The 16,598-nt window shown below is 46.6% G+C and overlaps 2 protein-coding genes and 1 long non-coding RNA gene across 3 annotated transcripts; 2 read left to right on the top strand and 1 right to left on the bottom strand.

Moving 5' to 3' along the window:
• The first annotated feature begins 7,363 nt into the window (after positions 1-7,363).
• Positions 7,364-8,752, top strand: LOC127331779 (uncharacterized). The gene is made up of 2 exons (XR_011750857.1): positions 7,364-8,051; positions 8,245-8,752. It is a non-coding gene; the product is annotated as an uncharacterized lncRNA (long non-coding RNA).
• A 271-nt stretch (positions 8,753-9,023) lies between these two features.
• On the top strand, positions 9,024-9,875 carry LOC139829770 (uncharacterized). Its single transcript, XM_071825300.1, has one exon. The coding sequence runs from the start codon at positions 9,024-9,026 to the stop codon at positions 9,873-9,875; it is 852 nt and encodes a 283-aa protein (XP_071681401.1).
• A 472-nt stretch (positions 9,876-10,347) lies between these two features.
• LOC127328363 (uncharacterized) lies at positions 10,348-11,367 on the bottom strand. Its single transcript, XM_051354967.1, has 2 exons — positions 10,912-11,367; positions 10,348-10,446 (listed from the first exon to the last, which is right to left on the bottom strand). The coding sequence occupies exons 1-2, from the start codon at positions 11,365-11,367 to the stop codon at positions 10,348-10,350; spliced, it is 555 nt and encodes a 184-aa protein (XP_051210927.1).
• Positions 11,368-16,598: the final 5,231 nt, after the last annotated feature.

Genomic DNA, 16,598 nt, shown 5'->3' with positions numbered 1-16,598 from the left:
TATTTTATCAATACATGACCTACATTTCATTCTTACAAAGTGTTTAGCAGCATGTGTTAGAACTAGCTCTTGCATATTCCCTCCATACTCAAATAAGTGTACGTTAGAACATGTCTTAAGTCAAATTTTATTAATTTTGACCATCTTCCTAGAAAAGTGTAGCAGCATTTATGACATTAAACTAATATGGTCAGATTCATCTTGACATGCATTTTCATAATATAGCAATGTCACATATGTTGCTATTTTTTTGTAAAAAACAATCAAATTTGAAAAAGTTCGACTCCTAAAAAAAGAAAAATATACACTTATTTGCGGACGGAGGGAGTAGGCCCACGTACCTTCTCACTCGTCTTCTTCCTCCTCCAACTATACAAGAGTATATTATTTTAACCATTATAGCTAGCTGATTAGAATTTATTGTACTTGCCCTCGTGCCCACTCGCTTTTAGCTTTGCCAACTCCCATAGAGTTAGTTCTGCTAACACTGCATCAACCATCACATTCACCACCGAGTTTATAATGTTGAAGGTCCGCACATTTCCTTCTAGCCAAAATCTTCCCCTGTATGCGATCGCCAAGACACTTCTCTCTTTCCTTCTCTTCATTTGTTGGCTCGTGACAACTGAATACCACCATACTCTAACCGACTCCTGTTGCATGGGTATCATGCTCGCCCTTGTGCTTGACATAGGCGAAACCAAAATTCTCGGAAGAGGGGACAACTTATAAGAAAATGATCAATGCTCTCACTACTATAGAAACCCTTACTAGTGATAGGCATATTTTGCACATCATTGACGAGCAAGATGCTTCTCACTAGTATGTTTCCACTAGCACTGCCCGTCACTAATCTAGACTTTTTTATCGAGGGTAAATCTTTATAGAAGGGAGCATAGAACATTTACAAGACGGCAAGCAACATTGCGAACAATGCGCCAGCCCACTCACACACTCAACACCAAAAAGACCTACTCTCGCGGCATCAAGAGTCTCCCTCCTACTCTAGCGAGCTTCCACATGTTGAACTCGTCTGCGATCCTCCTAAGGAGCTCCGTCGTGTTGCATTGCTCCGCCGTGTTTCCGAAAACTCTAGCGTTCCGTTGCTTCCACAACCGCCATGCCGTGAGCAACACCAGCGTGTCGAAGCTTTTCCTGTCCTTCTTGCAAACCAAGCTTCGCGCCGCATCCCACCATGGTTCCAAGCGGCTATCTCTCCCTGGCTCCACAATGTTTAGCCCCGCAACAGTTAGGCACCCAAACCAAGCTTGGCGAGCATAGGGGCATTGCATGATGATGTGATCAACGGTGTCCTCCTCTTGTAAGCAAACCGCACAAGGGTCGATATTCTCCTGGAGCCCATGGCGTTGTCGCCGATCCGAGGTCCAGATGCGGTACCTCACGGCTAGCCAAGCAAAGATCTTTCCTTTGGGTGGGGCAAAGGATTTCCAGATTGCTTCATACATGTTGAATTGCGTAGATCCCTGGCAAAGCAGACGATATGTGTCCTTCGCGGAGTAAGTTCCTGAGGCCGATCCCGTCCAGAAGAAGGAATCCGGGATTTGACTGTCTCTGGGCACAGCCTCGATCTCCTCCCATAGCCTAACGCATTGCGCACATCCCTCAACCGACAAGTCCATGTCTATATCAGCCAACCATTCATTCTCCAGCAACGCCTCAGCAACGAGCCTGCTGTTTCTCCTTCTCGTGGACACTGTCGAGAACACCAAGGGGGCAATCTGATCCGCTAATCTGCCGTTGATCCAGTGATCCTTCCAAAAGAAGACCTTTCTCCCGTCTCCAACCTTAATTCTAGCTAGGCTCTGGAACACCTCCACCACCTCCGGATCGAGTACCATCGATAAACCCTGCCACGGACGACTCTGATCTGTTCTCTGAAGCCACGCCCATCTCGCTCGAAGAGCTAAACCATGGAGTCTGATGTCTTTCACTCCTAATCCGCCAAGGCGTGTTGGCTTGCAGATGCTATCCCATGCCACCAAGCATTGACCGCCATTTATCTGTCGTTTGCCAACCTAGAAGAAAGATCGAATGTGTTTGATCACCTCCTCCACGAGCCACTCCGGGGGTTTATCTACCAGGATGTGATGGATTGGTCTTGCTAGTATCACGGACTTTATAAGCGTCAGTATGCCGGCTCTGCCAATGAGGCCTCGCTGCCATGCTGGGAGTACGTGCACCACAGCATCCAGGAGGGGCTGCCACTCGGCCCGAGTCAAGGGTCGCAAGGCTAGCTGCAAACCTAAGTATCTGATGGGGAAGTTCGCATGCTGGCATCCAAGGAACTCCTGTGTCCTACTCTTGTCCTCCTCCGTCCCTCTGATCATCGTGGCTGTGGTTTTGGAGTAGTTGACCTGCAGCCCAGACGCCTCGCCAAACATAGTGAGGATCTGCTTGATCGTCCTCAGCTCTTGCTCCACGGGCCTAACGAAAATCACCACGTCATCCGCGTAGATTGATATCCTCTGCAAGGCCGTGATACCCGCCAGATTTGTGAGGAGATGGTCATTCACCGCCTTCACCAACACCGCTGTCAAGACCTCCATCCCGACCACAAACAACATCGGCGATGTCGGGTTCCTTGCCGCAGACCTCTAGTGTGCGTGATTCTTCTCCCCGGAACTCCATTCACTATGACTGAGGTGTTTGCTGTGTGAAGCAACAGCGTGATCCACTTGAGAAACAAAGGCCCAAATCCTAGCCTCCGAAGAACCTCGAACAGGAAACCCCAGGATATACTGTCAAAAGCTCTCGACAGGTCCAATTTGAGTAGAATGCCTGATTAGCGCCGCTGATTGATGCGTCTTGCCACCTGCCTGACAAGCAGGAAATTATCATGAAGGCACCTTCTTCACAAACGCCGACTGATTCGCACTGATAATGTCTGGCAGCCTCTTGCGCAATCTGTTCGCCACCACTTTGGAGAAAAGCTTGGAGAAGCTATGTACCAGGCTAATTGGTCTGTAATCGCCAATGGTCGTTGCATCCTGCTTCTTCGGGATCAGGGTGATCAAGGCCCTATTCAGCCTCGCAAAACCCCTCCCATCGCCAACTCCTAACTTATGCAACCCTGTCATGATGTCTGCCTTGATCACCGGCCATGCCCTCTGGTAGAACGCCCCTATGAATCCGTCAGGGCCCGGCGCGCGATCCGCCGGCATGTCTTTGATGGTGTCCCACACCTCCGCTTCAGTGAAAACCGCGTCCAAATCCTGTAAGTCCCGAGGGACTAAGCCTAAGGCCTCGAGGTCCAGGGTATAATCCCTGTTCTGAATAGATCCCAGAAGTTGCATATACGCATCCGAGAAGGCCTCCACCTTCCGATCTTGTTCCGTGATGATTTCCTCTCCCACTTTGATTGAAGCGATGAAATTCTTGGTTCTTCGCCCATTTGCCACTGCATGGAACAGTTTGGAGTTTGCATCGCCAACCCGTAGCCATCTGATGCGAGACCGCTGCCTCGCCATAGTTCTTTCCAAGGATGACAATCCAAGGATCGCCAGTTTCAGGGACTTCCTAAGCCAAATCTCCCCTCCTGTCCTGAGCTGCATCTAGATGGAATATGACTGTATTTGCGATCGCAAGCTGCAGCTTAATATTGCCCGTCTTTCTCTGTCCCCAAGCGTGTAGGCCGTCTGCCGCGTTTCTGAAAAGGGCATCGAGTCTCCGGAACGGGTCCGTGATTCTCTGATCACAAGTCCAGGCCTCCTTAATGGCCTCATCAAGCCCATCCAATTTCATCCAAGCTAGCTCGAACTTGAAACGTCTCCTGGGCCTGAGCGACGCGCTGATCGACAAGTGTAACGGCACGTGATCCGAGAGGGAGGAAGGCAGCGCCTGAAGCAACGCATCCGGGTGCTCCAGGTCCCAGTCAATGGAGACCAGAACTCTGTCAATACGTGTGAGCGTGGGTGGGTCTCTTTGGTTGCTCCACGTGAACAATCTCCCGTCACTAATCTAGACTAATAAATTGGCACAGATTGGCAGATCCAAAGAATCTCAACCATCCAATAATCTAATCTATTGGCTCAGATTAGCACTAAAACAGTGTTAGACGCAACCCCACGCATAATCAAATCAACGAGTGGAAAGACGTCTTTTCTTCCCAACGCGCGACACCCTGCCCCGCGTCGACCTGCACACGACCTCCAGACCGCCGCAATAACCGCCGTGCACGCTGCCGACGCACACGACCTCCACGCCGCCGTAATAACCGTCGCGTATGCCAGCGGAAGCCGCCGACGCACACGACCTGCTCGCCGCTGCAATAACCTCCACGCACGCCCGCGAAAGCCACCGACGCACACGCCGCTGCGCCACCCGCCGCCCGGGCTCACCCCGTCGTCGCGCCGCACGCACGCCGAAGCCTCCTCTGCACCTGCCGTCCCCTAGGCCCAGCTCAACTGCCCCACGCCGTTGCCTCCGTCTGCTCCCAGATCCTCCAAGGCCAGATCCTCCAAGGTCCAGCTCCTCCAAGGTCGAACTCATCCAAGGCCCAGCTCGACTGCGTTTCCTCCTAGAATCCTGAAGGTATCTGCTTAGTTTATGATTCTCCAATCCGTGCTTTAGATTTCTCTTGTGGGAATTTGATTAGTATTAGAGTTGTAGTCATCTCTCTATTATTACCACCACGCTTTGTTACAAGCTTTACATAGCGTATACATGCATTTGTTGCTCTTCTTTGGCACAATTTACTGTTACAGCAATTCAGTGCGTAGTCTCAATAATTGGTTTTTCTGTTTTACATTAAGATTATGTGTTTGTACATCACTCGGGTATCAGTGCATTGTGCATATCGCTAATAGAGTGCTTTAGAGGTTCAGTATTGTCATTTTACTCTTCAGTCAGGGATTAGTGCTACGATCAGGATACAAACACGGCTTCTACCAAATCTTGAGAACAAGAAAGAGAATAAAATTGTGAACTCAAGGTGGAAATCCGAAAAAGAAGACGGAGCTGTGGGATAATTGGAAATACCCTGTGATGGTAAACGCATGTATGATCTGACCTTGATGCTCTGTTTTCTTTCTTGTTTGACAATCCATTATGCATTACATTACAATTTTGGCATCAATTAATTTTTTGCATGTAGCAAGATCATATCGTTAGTCAAAGTGATATGTAGATTAGTGAATTTCGCTGACTCGCAGTTTACACATGCGAGTTCAAATATTTTCCTAGGATGCTTCCTTCTGGTTTTTACTGATATGCTTGGGCTAACCCTATAACTGTTACTGCATTTAACTTCAATTTTTCATGAGACCTATCTAATTGTGATCTTGCATAGGTTTTGCATGAGGGTAACTTTGCAAGAAATGCTGCAAGTTGTTTACATTAATCGGTAAGTTTTGACAAATCTTCGTTTATACTTCTGATTGCCATGTTAGTAATGGTCAGTATTGCATAAATCATGTGTCTGCCAAATATTCCATTCATTTTCATTTTGTGGTATTAAATGGAACACTTAAATGATGGTAACCTGAACTTCGGAACTACTTTTTGGACATACTTTGGATGTACCTGCGGTCGCCTTGGCATCCACCTGGAGCAGGTGAGTCCGGCCAGCCACAGACCCGACCATGATCGTTGATCTCTTGGGGCGTACGTTGTTTTATTAAAGGTATGTTTCTACCGTCGTATATGGTGTATCCTAGAAGTTAGGTTATTTTCCGAAGCCATTGATTTGGCTTATATTGTGTATAACCAAAGATTTGCTAACTTGGAGATGGTATTTGAATATGGTAAGATTAACATGGCTTATTGGATGGTACATAGGTTGTAATTTGGATCTATTTTTTGCATACAGTGGTTGCTATTGGAAATGAAAAGATTAGGCATGCAATCTCAGTTTGCTCAGAGGAAAAGTTCGATGGATCACCATAATCCATAATGGAGAAATTTTAAGTATGATTCATCAAGTTCATTCACATGTAGTTGGGTATAAAATATGTCTTCCTAATAATATGTAGATACTGATGATCTCATATTTTCTTGGTGTAATGGTGTATACTCATGATATTGAAAAAGCATGAAATAGCATATAGGTATGCCTTAGTGTAATGTATCGAGTTACCTTAGAAGTGTTTTTTACAGAGTAGTCATGCAGATCTTGAAGTTGTCCTTATGCTGAAACTATTCTGAACTTGAGATAACAAGATGTAAAATCTTTGCTGGTAGCAACCAACTACAATTTAAGGTGTGTGCTCTATGGCCAGCTGATGGTATTGCCCTAGCGCTATATATATTTACATACGACTGTCTGGCTTTCTTAAAGAGGACAGTGAAAAAAGTTGCCTTTCTTCTAAATTTTTTGAAGATGTTTTTTTTAATTTCAGACTAGGACGTATACATTTATTGGTGCTACATTGGTCCAACTATGGCATTTAAATTATAAGAAAGATGTGTACATACTTACACGAAAGTCAGTTTGAGCGCCTCTTCTTTTTTTAGTTTTCTCAATAAGGCAAACCATCAGACTACGGATAAGTTGTTTTTGGAACATTACATGGTTGCAAATTCACTTTTATATGGAACTTTTTTATATACTGTTGTTTGCAGAGATGGAGTGTATATACATTCAGAGGTCAAGAAGGTCAAATTTGTCAAGAAGGTCAAATTACTCTGAAGCAACAAGGGAGGTCAAAAAATGATGGTTAAGTTAACCTCTGGGTACTTTTTCGTCATTTTTACTACTCAGTTAGTTTTATTGTCTTCTTCTATTGTGCTATTTTTGGCTACGGTAACTTCTGATCCGCAACTGTTCACTAATTACAGTGTTTCCTGATGATTTTAAGATTCCATTTTGTTTTCATCACAGGCATAGTACATGAAGAATATCTGTCCAGCTGCGTCACCATTTGGATCAGGGGAGTGTTCCCCGTTTAAAGAGCATGTATGGCTTCAGGTGCTTCAGGTGCATTTTGAACTGATGTACATACTTCTACTATGTATGTATGGTATCAGGTGCATCTTCTAACAATAGCGGCGTATGAGGGAACAACATACCATCATATTATCTGATCAATCTGACATAGTGTACATAGAGTTCTTTCAGGCAATTGCATTGTTACAAATGACCAAAGTAGTAGCAGCTATACTGTACCATCTTGTTTGGATTCAGAGAGAAATCAAGTTTAAACTCAATCTAGCAGTAACTTGCAAGTGATTAAACGAGGAAATAATTTAAATAGCATCAGTGCATTTTCTTAAAATATTATGGCATGCAAGTTTGAGTGCGGATTTTGTACACCCAAGCATGGGTGTGGGTGTATCATGTACCACTCGTTTCTAGTTTAAGATTCGTGCATGAACAGATCACTTGGACATTTCGCTCGACCTAGCACAATTTTTCTGTCACATCGCTCTGTCCTTTTCCGTGGCTTTTCTCCGTGTGACCAGGAGCAACAGTTGCTCTGTGCTCCATGACGGGACCTAGTCCTTAGGTGAAGCTGCTCTGCTGTTCTCCATTCTCACTCTCTCTCTCTCTCTCCACTTTTCCTCCTGCTCTCGCTGCCGGCAATGATTCTAGCTTTTTCTCCTGCCGGCCATCTTCCCGGCGTGGCGACTGCTCCGTTGTGCCGCTGCCCGCCACCTTGCGCGCCGACCTGCAAGTCCAAGAGGAACATTTCCCCAGAGCTTGGAGGGGGTTGTTCCTCGCTCTCGCCGCCGGTAAAATCCACCTTTTTTTTTCCACCGCCCGCCTGCAAGTCCAAGAGGAACATTACGCGGCCAGCGCCGCGCGTAGGCGCGACACGGTTGTTGCCTCTTCTCGAAGCTCCTCCTTACGTCGCCACTGCAGCTCCGCCTTGGCCGCCTCTTGAGAGCTATCTCTCCGCCCGCGCCACCTCAGTGTCTTTCCCGTCGCGACCTGCAAAGAAAGATGTCAGACACGGTGGAGGTAGCGATGAAACAAGCGCCGGTGGAGGGGGGAAGAAGCCGCCGGCGGAGGTGGAGAAGAATCTAGCGGTAGAGGACAAGAAACCAGCCGGGGAGGGCAGCGTCTCCCAAATCAATCAAGAAGGCTAGAACAGGTCCAGTCTTTCTCTTCGCCCATCTGTTCTGAAGAACAAATTAGAAAAGGCTATCTAGCATTAGCAACACGGCATGTCTTTTTAATTCCAACAAGCCCAACTAACTAGCTCCAGCCATCTTTTCTGAAGATATTGCTGTTGTGCTTTATGTTAGTATTTGCATCTATTCTGACATCTAAATCATGTTACAAAGCCATCTTATGCAGCTAGTATACAAAGCCACCTCTGTTTTGAAGAAAGACGGAATCCACTCCCAGTCTTGGGGCCGGCACGGGAGGGTTGGTGAAGGTACGGCACGCCAGTACTCCCCCGAGCTCGAGAAGATAGAAGCAGCATCGACTACGTTAGCCCATGAAGCGATTGAAGGCCATAACGATATCGTCAGTAGTGGCATGGACGACGGCGGTGTCCAAGAAGGGGTAGCGGCAACGGCAGCAGAAAGCAATTTGGAGATCATCGACGACGGTGTCCAGAGCATCATGCAGCGTCAAGTTCGCCACTCAGCTCGAGTGATTCTGCTTTAGTCGTCAGTTAGCAGTAAGCCGTCAGTTAGCAGCAGGCAGATGTTTTTTGAACATCTTTTTGGCCGATGACAACTTGCAATATGGTAGCAAAATCTGTCTTCTACCATGTTCAGTGACAATGATATGAAATAAATGGCTTGCAAGTCTTGTGATTAAGAAAAAAAACATGTATTCCTTCTTCCTCTAACATGTTTCAGTAATACAAGCTGATTGAAGGACACTTTTTGATCCATTGTAGATCAAACTCAGTAGTAGCTCCTTCGGCGGCCTCGGCGTTCGCGCTCTTGGGCTCCAGAACGCGTGCCTCCTCGTCAAGCTTCTTCACAGGCTACACATTCAGGCGGATTCCCCTTGGGCTGCTTGGCGCTGGACTGAGATTGGCGACAGATCCATCGTCGCTGGCCCGGCAACCTCCTCGGGTGGGCATTGGGCGGCGCTACGCAGGCTCATGCCTCTCTACCGCTGCCTCACTCGGGTTGAGATCGGGGACGGTGGCCGCACCTCCTTCTGGCACGATGACTGGCTACCTGGTGGGCCGCTGTCGATCTCCGCTGCGGCGCTCTACTCGCATACTACTTCGCCCGAGGCGACTGTCGCTCAGGCTCTGGCTGGTGGGATTGACAGTATCCTGGCTCCGCGCCTCTCGCGGGTTGGAGCAAGGGAGCTGGACTCGCTCCGGGCCGCTCTCGACGAGGTGGCGCTGGGCGATGGGGCTGATCGGCGCTCTCTCACCCGCTGCTCCGGGCCCCGGAACAAGCTGATCACCGGCGCTCTTTACAGGCTCTGCAACTTTGGCGGGGTTAGTTCCGCCAACGCGGGGTTTATCTGGAGATGCCACACGCCATCTCGAGTCAGTTTTTTCGGATGGCTGCTCACCTTGTCGCGTGTCCAGACTCGCGACACGCTTCTTCGGAAGACCATTGTGGATGCGGCCGGGGCTGGCTGCCCCCTGTGTGATGCCACCCTCGAGACCGCCAGCCACATGACACTCCACTGTCCCGTTGCTGCTCGCTTCTGGTCGACGGTTGGCGTCGAGGTGCCGCGAGATTTCCACGTCAGGGACCTCCACCTCCTTCCCATGCCGTCGTCGATCTCCATGGAAACGGCGCCGACCTTTGCCTTGCTCTGCTGCTGGCAACTTTGGAAGCAGCGGAACGCGGCGGTGTTCAGAGGCGAGGTGCCCTCCCTCCCCCTCCTCCTAAAACTGTGCCGGGATGATGCGACCATGTGGCGTGGACGGTTTCCGGATTCACAGCGCTCTCATATCGATGCCTGGCATGTTTGCCTAGGCGGTACCTAATTTTCTTTTTAGGCTACCCTCTTCCCCTTATGTAACTCCACCTCTCTGCCCATCTATCTCTCTGCTGTAAACCATCTGGGGTTTGCCCCTTTTTTCAAATATATTCAGGTGGGGAACCTCTCCCCCCCGGTGACCATTCGAAAAAAAAAAACTCAGTAGTAGCAGGAAGATATTTTTTGGATCTTATTTTTTTTTAAACATAAGGCTCGAGCAGAACCCGGCTTTAAATTAATAAAGCCCCAACGGCAGAATTCATACATCATCCACAGATACGAACAAGACACGACAAGACAAGATGGAGGGATGCTCCACACAACCACAAGCACAGGTTACAGGACCTGGACAGCACAAGATACAAGGTGAACGACCTAGCTCAACAGATGGCGAGGCGACGCCCCAACGCCAAAGCCTGCCACCAAGATAGACCGGACGCCACCTGACTCCGCTCGGCCCCAGAGGGGAGCACAAGACACTAGACACTATCTCTGATAGAAGCATGAAGAGCTCGGATCCTGCCAATCACCAGCTCCACCGCTTGTCGGTCTCCTCTCCTAGCCAGAAGCTTCCAAGCCTGCAAGTAAACAGTCATTTTGTACAAGCCGTTAGCCGGGTTAGTAGGGAAACTACCCTCAATGGTGAATTTGTTTCTAACGTTCCAAAGAGACCACAGAAGGGCAGCGCACGCCAACCAAAGAACTCTCCGAGTCTGGCCAACGTGGACGCGCATGTACCGAAAAATGTCGGCAAAGCACGTGGGGTTCCAAGAGCAACCAAGAAGGTCTCTGACCGCACTCCACATGAAGCGCGCCAGCGGACATCTAAAGAAGATGTGGTTGTTATCCTCCACCTCCAAGCAAAGGGCGCAAGTACCATTGGATGGACCCTTACGATTCCGGATATTGTCGTTGGAGGGGAGTCGGCGTTTCGATAATTGCCAGAGGAAGATGTGGACTTTGAGTGGCACCTTGATCTCCCACACTATCCCATAGTGTTTGTGGGGAATGCCTTGGCATAAGCTCTTATACAGCGATCGCACAGAGAACTTCCCATTTGGCTCCAAGGACCACGAAATCCGGTCATGTGGATCCGACAGGTGGATGGTCTCCACCAGCCGGGCGACGTTGGCCAGCTCCACTCGCTCCCCAAAGCCCAGCTCACGGCGGAACGTGAGCCTGCACTGGTTACCCAGGAAGAGCGTGGCCACCGTGGCAAGGGGTTCCGATGCAATGGCAAAGAGACCCGGGAACAGGACCTTGAGGGGGCCCTTCTCATGCCACCAGTCCACCCAGAATCTAGTAGCGCGACCATTGTGGATAGCATGCCGGGCCCCCATGCCGAAGACATGTTTGATCTTTTGGATAGCATTCCAAAATTGAGATCCAGGCCGGTGCTTATCTGCAAGGAGGTCCCTCTCCCCTAGATACTTGGCCCTAAGGATCTTCGCCCAGAGGCCTTGCTCCCCAGCGTACAGCCTCCAAATCCATTTGGCCATGAGGCAAATGTTCATAAGTCTCGTGTCCACAATACCTAGCCCCCCCAGGCATTTAGGCTTACACATTTGAAAGTGCATGGAGCCCCCATGTGTGGTTTTGGTAATTAATGACAATCCCTATGGACTAATGTTTGCATTGAGTTATATTTGTAGGAGTTGTCCATAGGCAATTCTTGAACCATTTGTTGGCTTCAAGGTTGCAATAAGAAGAAATTGATGAAGGATATCAAGTGTCAAGTATGTCTTGAAGATGAAGATGAAGTGAGCCCTCAAGTTACTTGAAGACATCAATATGATGAAGAATGAAGAATGAAGTGCAAGTTCAAGATGAGCCAACTCGAAGAGTTCATAAGCTTGAAGCTTGCCATGGAGAAATGAAGTGCAAGTTCAAGATGAGCCATCTCGAAGAGATCCTTTGCTTGAGTCTTGCCATCCACATGGTGGTCATGGTTATGTGAAGATGCGCCGAAGAAGAAGCTCTCCCATGGTGGATTATGGGGGAGCAATCCACAAGACTTTGTCAAGCAAGCACAAGCAAGAAAGGCGTTCCATCTTGTTGAGGTCAAGATCGTCGTCATCGAGCTCAAGTGGAATGCGCAAGTATAAGGTTTGCTCTTGATAGGGTTTCTTTCTCACCGGTCTCATAGTGTAGTTGGAGACCGGTTTATAGTTTAGTTGCCGTACTATCAAAAGGGCTCTCGAGTGAGTATCTCGATCGTATCGTTCGGAGAGAGCTCAAACCTTTGCATCCTTGCATCATCTTTCTTGGTTGTTATTTGGACCTTATCCATGAGATGTTTTAGAGCTTGTGCTTATTCTCATGACAAGCTCTAGTTCATCGAAAACGGATTTCGCATAGATCACTTGTTGCGTTTTCGAGTTTGGTTCATCATCTTACTTGGTTTTATTTGGATATTATCCATGTGATGTTTTAGAGCTTGTGCTTATTCTCATGACAAGCTCTAGTTCATTGAGAATGGTTTTCCCATGGGCAACTTGTTGCATTTTCAAGATTGGAGGTTTTACCGGTATGTCTTTTTGAGATAGGTCAAACCTTTCATCATTTGTTTCTATCCTCCTTTGCTGGACTATGATGTTTCTATGCATATTGTTGTAGAGCTCGTTGTTGTGATTTCAACGAGCCCAAGATCATCGAAATTGGAGTCCGGATGCAAAAGTTATGCCCGTTTTAGTTTTGGTGTTTCTGCAGTTTGCTTAGGCCGGATATTTCGGAAATATTCGGGCCGGATTATCCGGGCCGGATATTTCGGAAATATCCGGCCCCCTCGAAATCGGCTAAGGACCTCAGGAATTGCTGCTCAGTATAGGGGGCGGACATTTGCCCGGATTTTGACCAGGTTTTGTCCCAGAGGCCGGATTATCCGGGGGGGCGGATTATCCGGCCCTTACTTAGGCCGGATTATCCGGCCCTGGTTTTGCCCAACGGCTCGATTTTCTTGGGGGGTATTGATACGTCCAAAACGTATCTACTTTCCCGAACACTTTTGCTATTGTTTTGCCTCTAATTTGTGTGTTTTGGATGCAACTAACACGGACTAACGCTGTTTTCAGCAGAACTGCTCTGGTGTCTCGTTTTTGTGCAGAAATCCAACTTTCGGGAAAAACCTCGGAATTTATGCAGAAGGCCCTATTTTCCCAGGAAACTAACGGAGCCAGAAGGGCAATTGAAGTGGAGGCCCGAGGGCCCCACACCATAGGGCGGCGCGGCCCAGGGGGGGCCCGCGCGGCCCTGTGGTGTGGCCCCCTCGGCCGGCCTCCGACGCCCTCCTTCGGACTATTTATCGGCCTCGACCTAAAAACGCACGGGGAGAAGTCGAAGTCGCCGAAACACTCCAACGCCGCCACATCGCGAAACTCCGTCGCGGGAGCCGAAGTCTCCGTTCGGCACTCCGCCGGACGGGGAATTGGAGGAGATCATCGCCGCCATCACCGCCAACGCCTCTACATCAACCAGCCATGTTTCCCCCATCCATGTGTGAGTAATTCCCCCGCTGTAGGCCGAAGGGGATGGTAGGGATTGGATGAGATTGGTCATGTAATAGCATAAGATTGTTAGGGCATAGTGCCTAGTGTCCGTAGTTGGTACTTTGATGATATTGTTGCAACTTGTTATGCTTAATGCTTGTCACTAGGGCCCGAGTGCCATGATCTCAGATCTGAACATGTTATTGTTTCATCAAGATAATCATTGTTTTTGGTCTTACCTATAAGTTGTATACACATGTCGCTGTCCGGAACCGATGGCCCCGAAGTGACAGACATCGGGACAACCGGAGGGAATGGTAGCGATGTGAGGATCACATGTGTTCACGGAGTGTTAATGCTTTGCTCCGTACTCTATTAAAAGGAGTACCTTAATATCCAAGTAGTTTCCCTTGAGGCCCGGCTGCCACCGGCTGGTAGGACAAAAGATGTTGTGCAAGTTTCTCATTGCGAGCACGCACGACTATATATGGAACACATGCCTATTGATTGCTTTGTACTTGGACACCGTTTTATTATTATCTGCAAATGCCCTGCTATGATTGTTACATGAGTTTCTCTCATCCATGTAACGCCCGTCATCCGTCCCCGTGCCTACAGTATTTTAATCCTGCTGTTTACTAAAATCACTACCGCTGTCTCGTTACTCTGCTGTTATTTCACTACTGCTATCGCTATAAACCTGTTACTATCGATAAACCCTTGCGAGCAAGTCTGTTTCCAGTGCAATCGAATTGACAACTCCGTTGTTAAGGCTTCCAAGTGTTCTTTGTCTCCCCTTGTGTCGAATCAATAAATTGGGTTTTACTTCCCTCGAAGACTCGTTGCGATCCCCTATACTTGTGGGTCATCAAGACTATTTTCTGGCGCTCGTTGCCGGGGAGCATAGCTTTATTGGGAAGTTCACTTGGATTAATATTGTTCGCTGCTAATTCTCCATCATGGGTAAACCTCGCGATGCTTAGATCGCGCTATTACCATCCACTACAAGAAAAGGTACAATTCTGAATACCTCTGCTGCTCTTGATTCACCATCTGTGATTGATAAACTTGTTTCACCGCCACATGCTTCGCATGCGGGTACATCTGCTGAATCTGAACACTCTCATAATATTGATAATGTTTCTGCTGTGCTTGATGATAGTGGTTCATTGGGATCTTTTCTAGATGCTACAATTGCTAGGTCTAGACAAATTGAAAATACTAAAACTCCTAATGCTACTACACCTGTTAGTTCACCTGAACTTGGTTATTTTAGTGATGATCCTGAGGAAGATTATGTGGAGCTTAATGATGATTTTATTGAAAAATGCAATGCTACTACTGATGCAAGAAAAATTAAAAAGTTGCTTGCGTAACATGCCGTTAGATATAAACCGTCTCGATCCTAAGTTTGCCACATCTCCTATAAACATTAGGGATAAAGATTATGATTTTTCTCTTGATCTATCTCATATAGCTATTGTTGAGAAAACACCCTTTTGTGGTACTGAAAAAGAAAGTGCTGTTGAACACATGACTGAGCTATCTACTCTTAGTAGCTTGTTTTCTGATGATGTTAAGATGCGTACTTACTTTGTTGCTAAAATATTTCCATTCTCATTAAAGGATGACGCTAAAACTTGGTATAATAATTTGCCACCTAATTCTATTAAAAGTCCGAAAGAATTGCTTGATGTTTTCTTCCGCAAATACTTTCCTGCTAGTGCTCAACATATTGCTTTGCAGAGAATTTATAATTTTGAACAGGGAGATGAAGAGAAATTGCCTGAGGCTTGGTCGAGATTTTGCTCTCTTATTAGAGCTCGGCCTGAGCATGATCTGGAAAAGCATGATTTACTTGATATATTTTATAGTGGACTAACCATTGAGTCTAGGGCATACCTGGATAGTTGTGCTGGTTGTGTTTTCAGGAAAAGAACTCCAGACGACGCTGAAGAATTATTGGCTAAGATAAGCCGGAATCATGATGATTGGACTACGCCTGAACCAACTCCAACTCCAATATTGAAGAAGCGGGGTTTAATTAAATTGAATGATGAAGATATGAGGGAAGCCAAGAAGTCTCTCAAGGAGAAAGGTATTAAATCTGAAGATGTGAAGAATCTACCTCCTATAGAAGATATATGTGAGATAATTCCCCCTTCATCTATGATTGAGGTAAACTCCCTTCAACGCTTTACTAGGGAAGATATTCCGTATTCGAAACCTCCTGCACAATGCTTAGATGAGTTTGATAATTATATTGTTAAGCAAGAAAATTTTAATATGAGAGTAGAGAATCATTTAATGGAAAATTCTCAAGCTATTAGTGAATTGCATGATATTGTGGAGAGAACCTCCAATGATGTTAAGATGCTTGTTAAACATTTTCAAATGATTCAAACTCAAATTGATCAACTCACTAAAGTGCAAAATGACTTGTTAGGGAATAATTCTAAAGAGAAACATGCTTATGAAGTAACAACTAGAGGTGGTGTCTCTACCCAGGATCCTCTATATCCTGAAGGGCATCCCAAAAGAGTTGAACAAGATTCTCAACGCATTGAACCTAGTGCTCATTCTAGGAAGAAAAAGAAGAAGAAACATAAAAATATTGTAGAATCCTCTGAACCTGTTAATGATCCTAATAGTATTTCTATTTCTGATGCTGAAACTGAAAGTGGTAATGAACATGATAATGATAATGATAAGAATGATACTCCTGATAAAGAAGAGGTTGAAGAAGAACCTGAAAAGCATGCTAAAAATAAAAAGTACACTAAAGAAGATTTTATTGCTGAGAAACATGGTAATGAAAGAGAACCTTGGGTGCAAAAGCAAATGCCTTTTCCTGCTAAGAAATTAAAATCAAAGGAAGAAGAACACTATAATAAATTTTGCGATTGGATGAAACATTTATTCTTGCAAATCCCTTTGACTGATGCTATTAAATTGCCACCTTATTCAAAGTATATGAAAGATATTGTTACTAACAAAAGGAAAATCCCCAATGAGGAAATTTTCACTATGCTTGCTAATTACTCTTTCAATGGCAAAGTTCCGAAGAAGTTGGGCGACCCTGTATACCTACTATTCCTTGTTCTATCAAGAATAATTATGTTAAAACTGCTCTATGTGACTTGGGAGCCGGTGTTAGTGTTATGCCTTTTTCTCTTTATAAGAGACTTTACTTAGATAAGTTGATACCTACTGATATATCTTTGCAAATGGCTGATAAATCTACT

Source organism: Lolium perenne, chromosome 2 (genome assembly GCF_019359855.2).
Source record: "Lolium perenne isolate Kyuss_39 chromosome 2, Kyuss_2.0, whole genome shotgun sequence".
Lineage (NCBI taxonomy): Eukaryota > Viridiplantae > Streptophyta > Magnoliopsida > Poales > Poaceae > Lolium > Lolium perenne.
Note: the sequence above shows the minus strand (reverse complement) of the source record. Positions and strands in the feature narration are given on the sequence as shown.

Coding starts and splice junctions, on each gene's coding strand:
- LOC139829770 (XM_071825300.1), top strand. CDS start 9,024: ATGCCTCTCTACCGCTGCCTCACTCGGGTTGAGATCGGGGACGGTGGC.
- LOC127328363 (XM_051354967.1), bottom strand. CDS start 11,367: ATGGCCAAATGGATTTGGAGGCTGTACGCTGGGGAGCAAGGCCTCTGG. Junction 10,447..10,911: donor AGCCAAATGGGAAGTTCTCT/GTGCGATCGCTG, acceptor GTTTACTTGCAG/GCTTGGAAGCTTCTGGCTAG.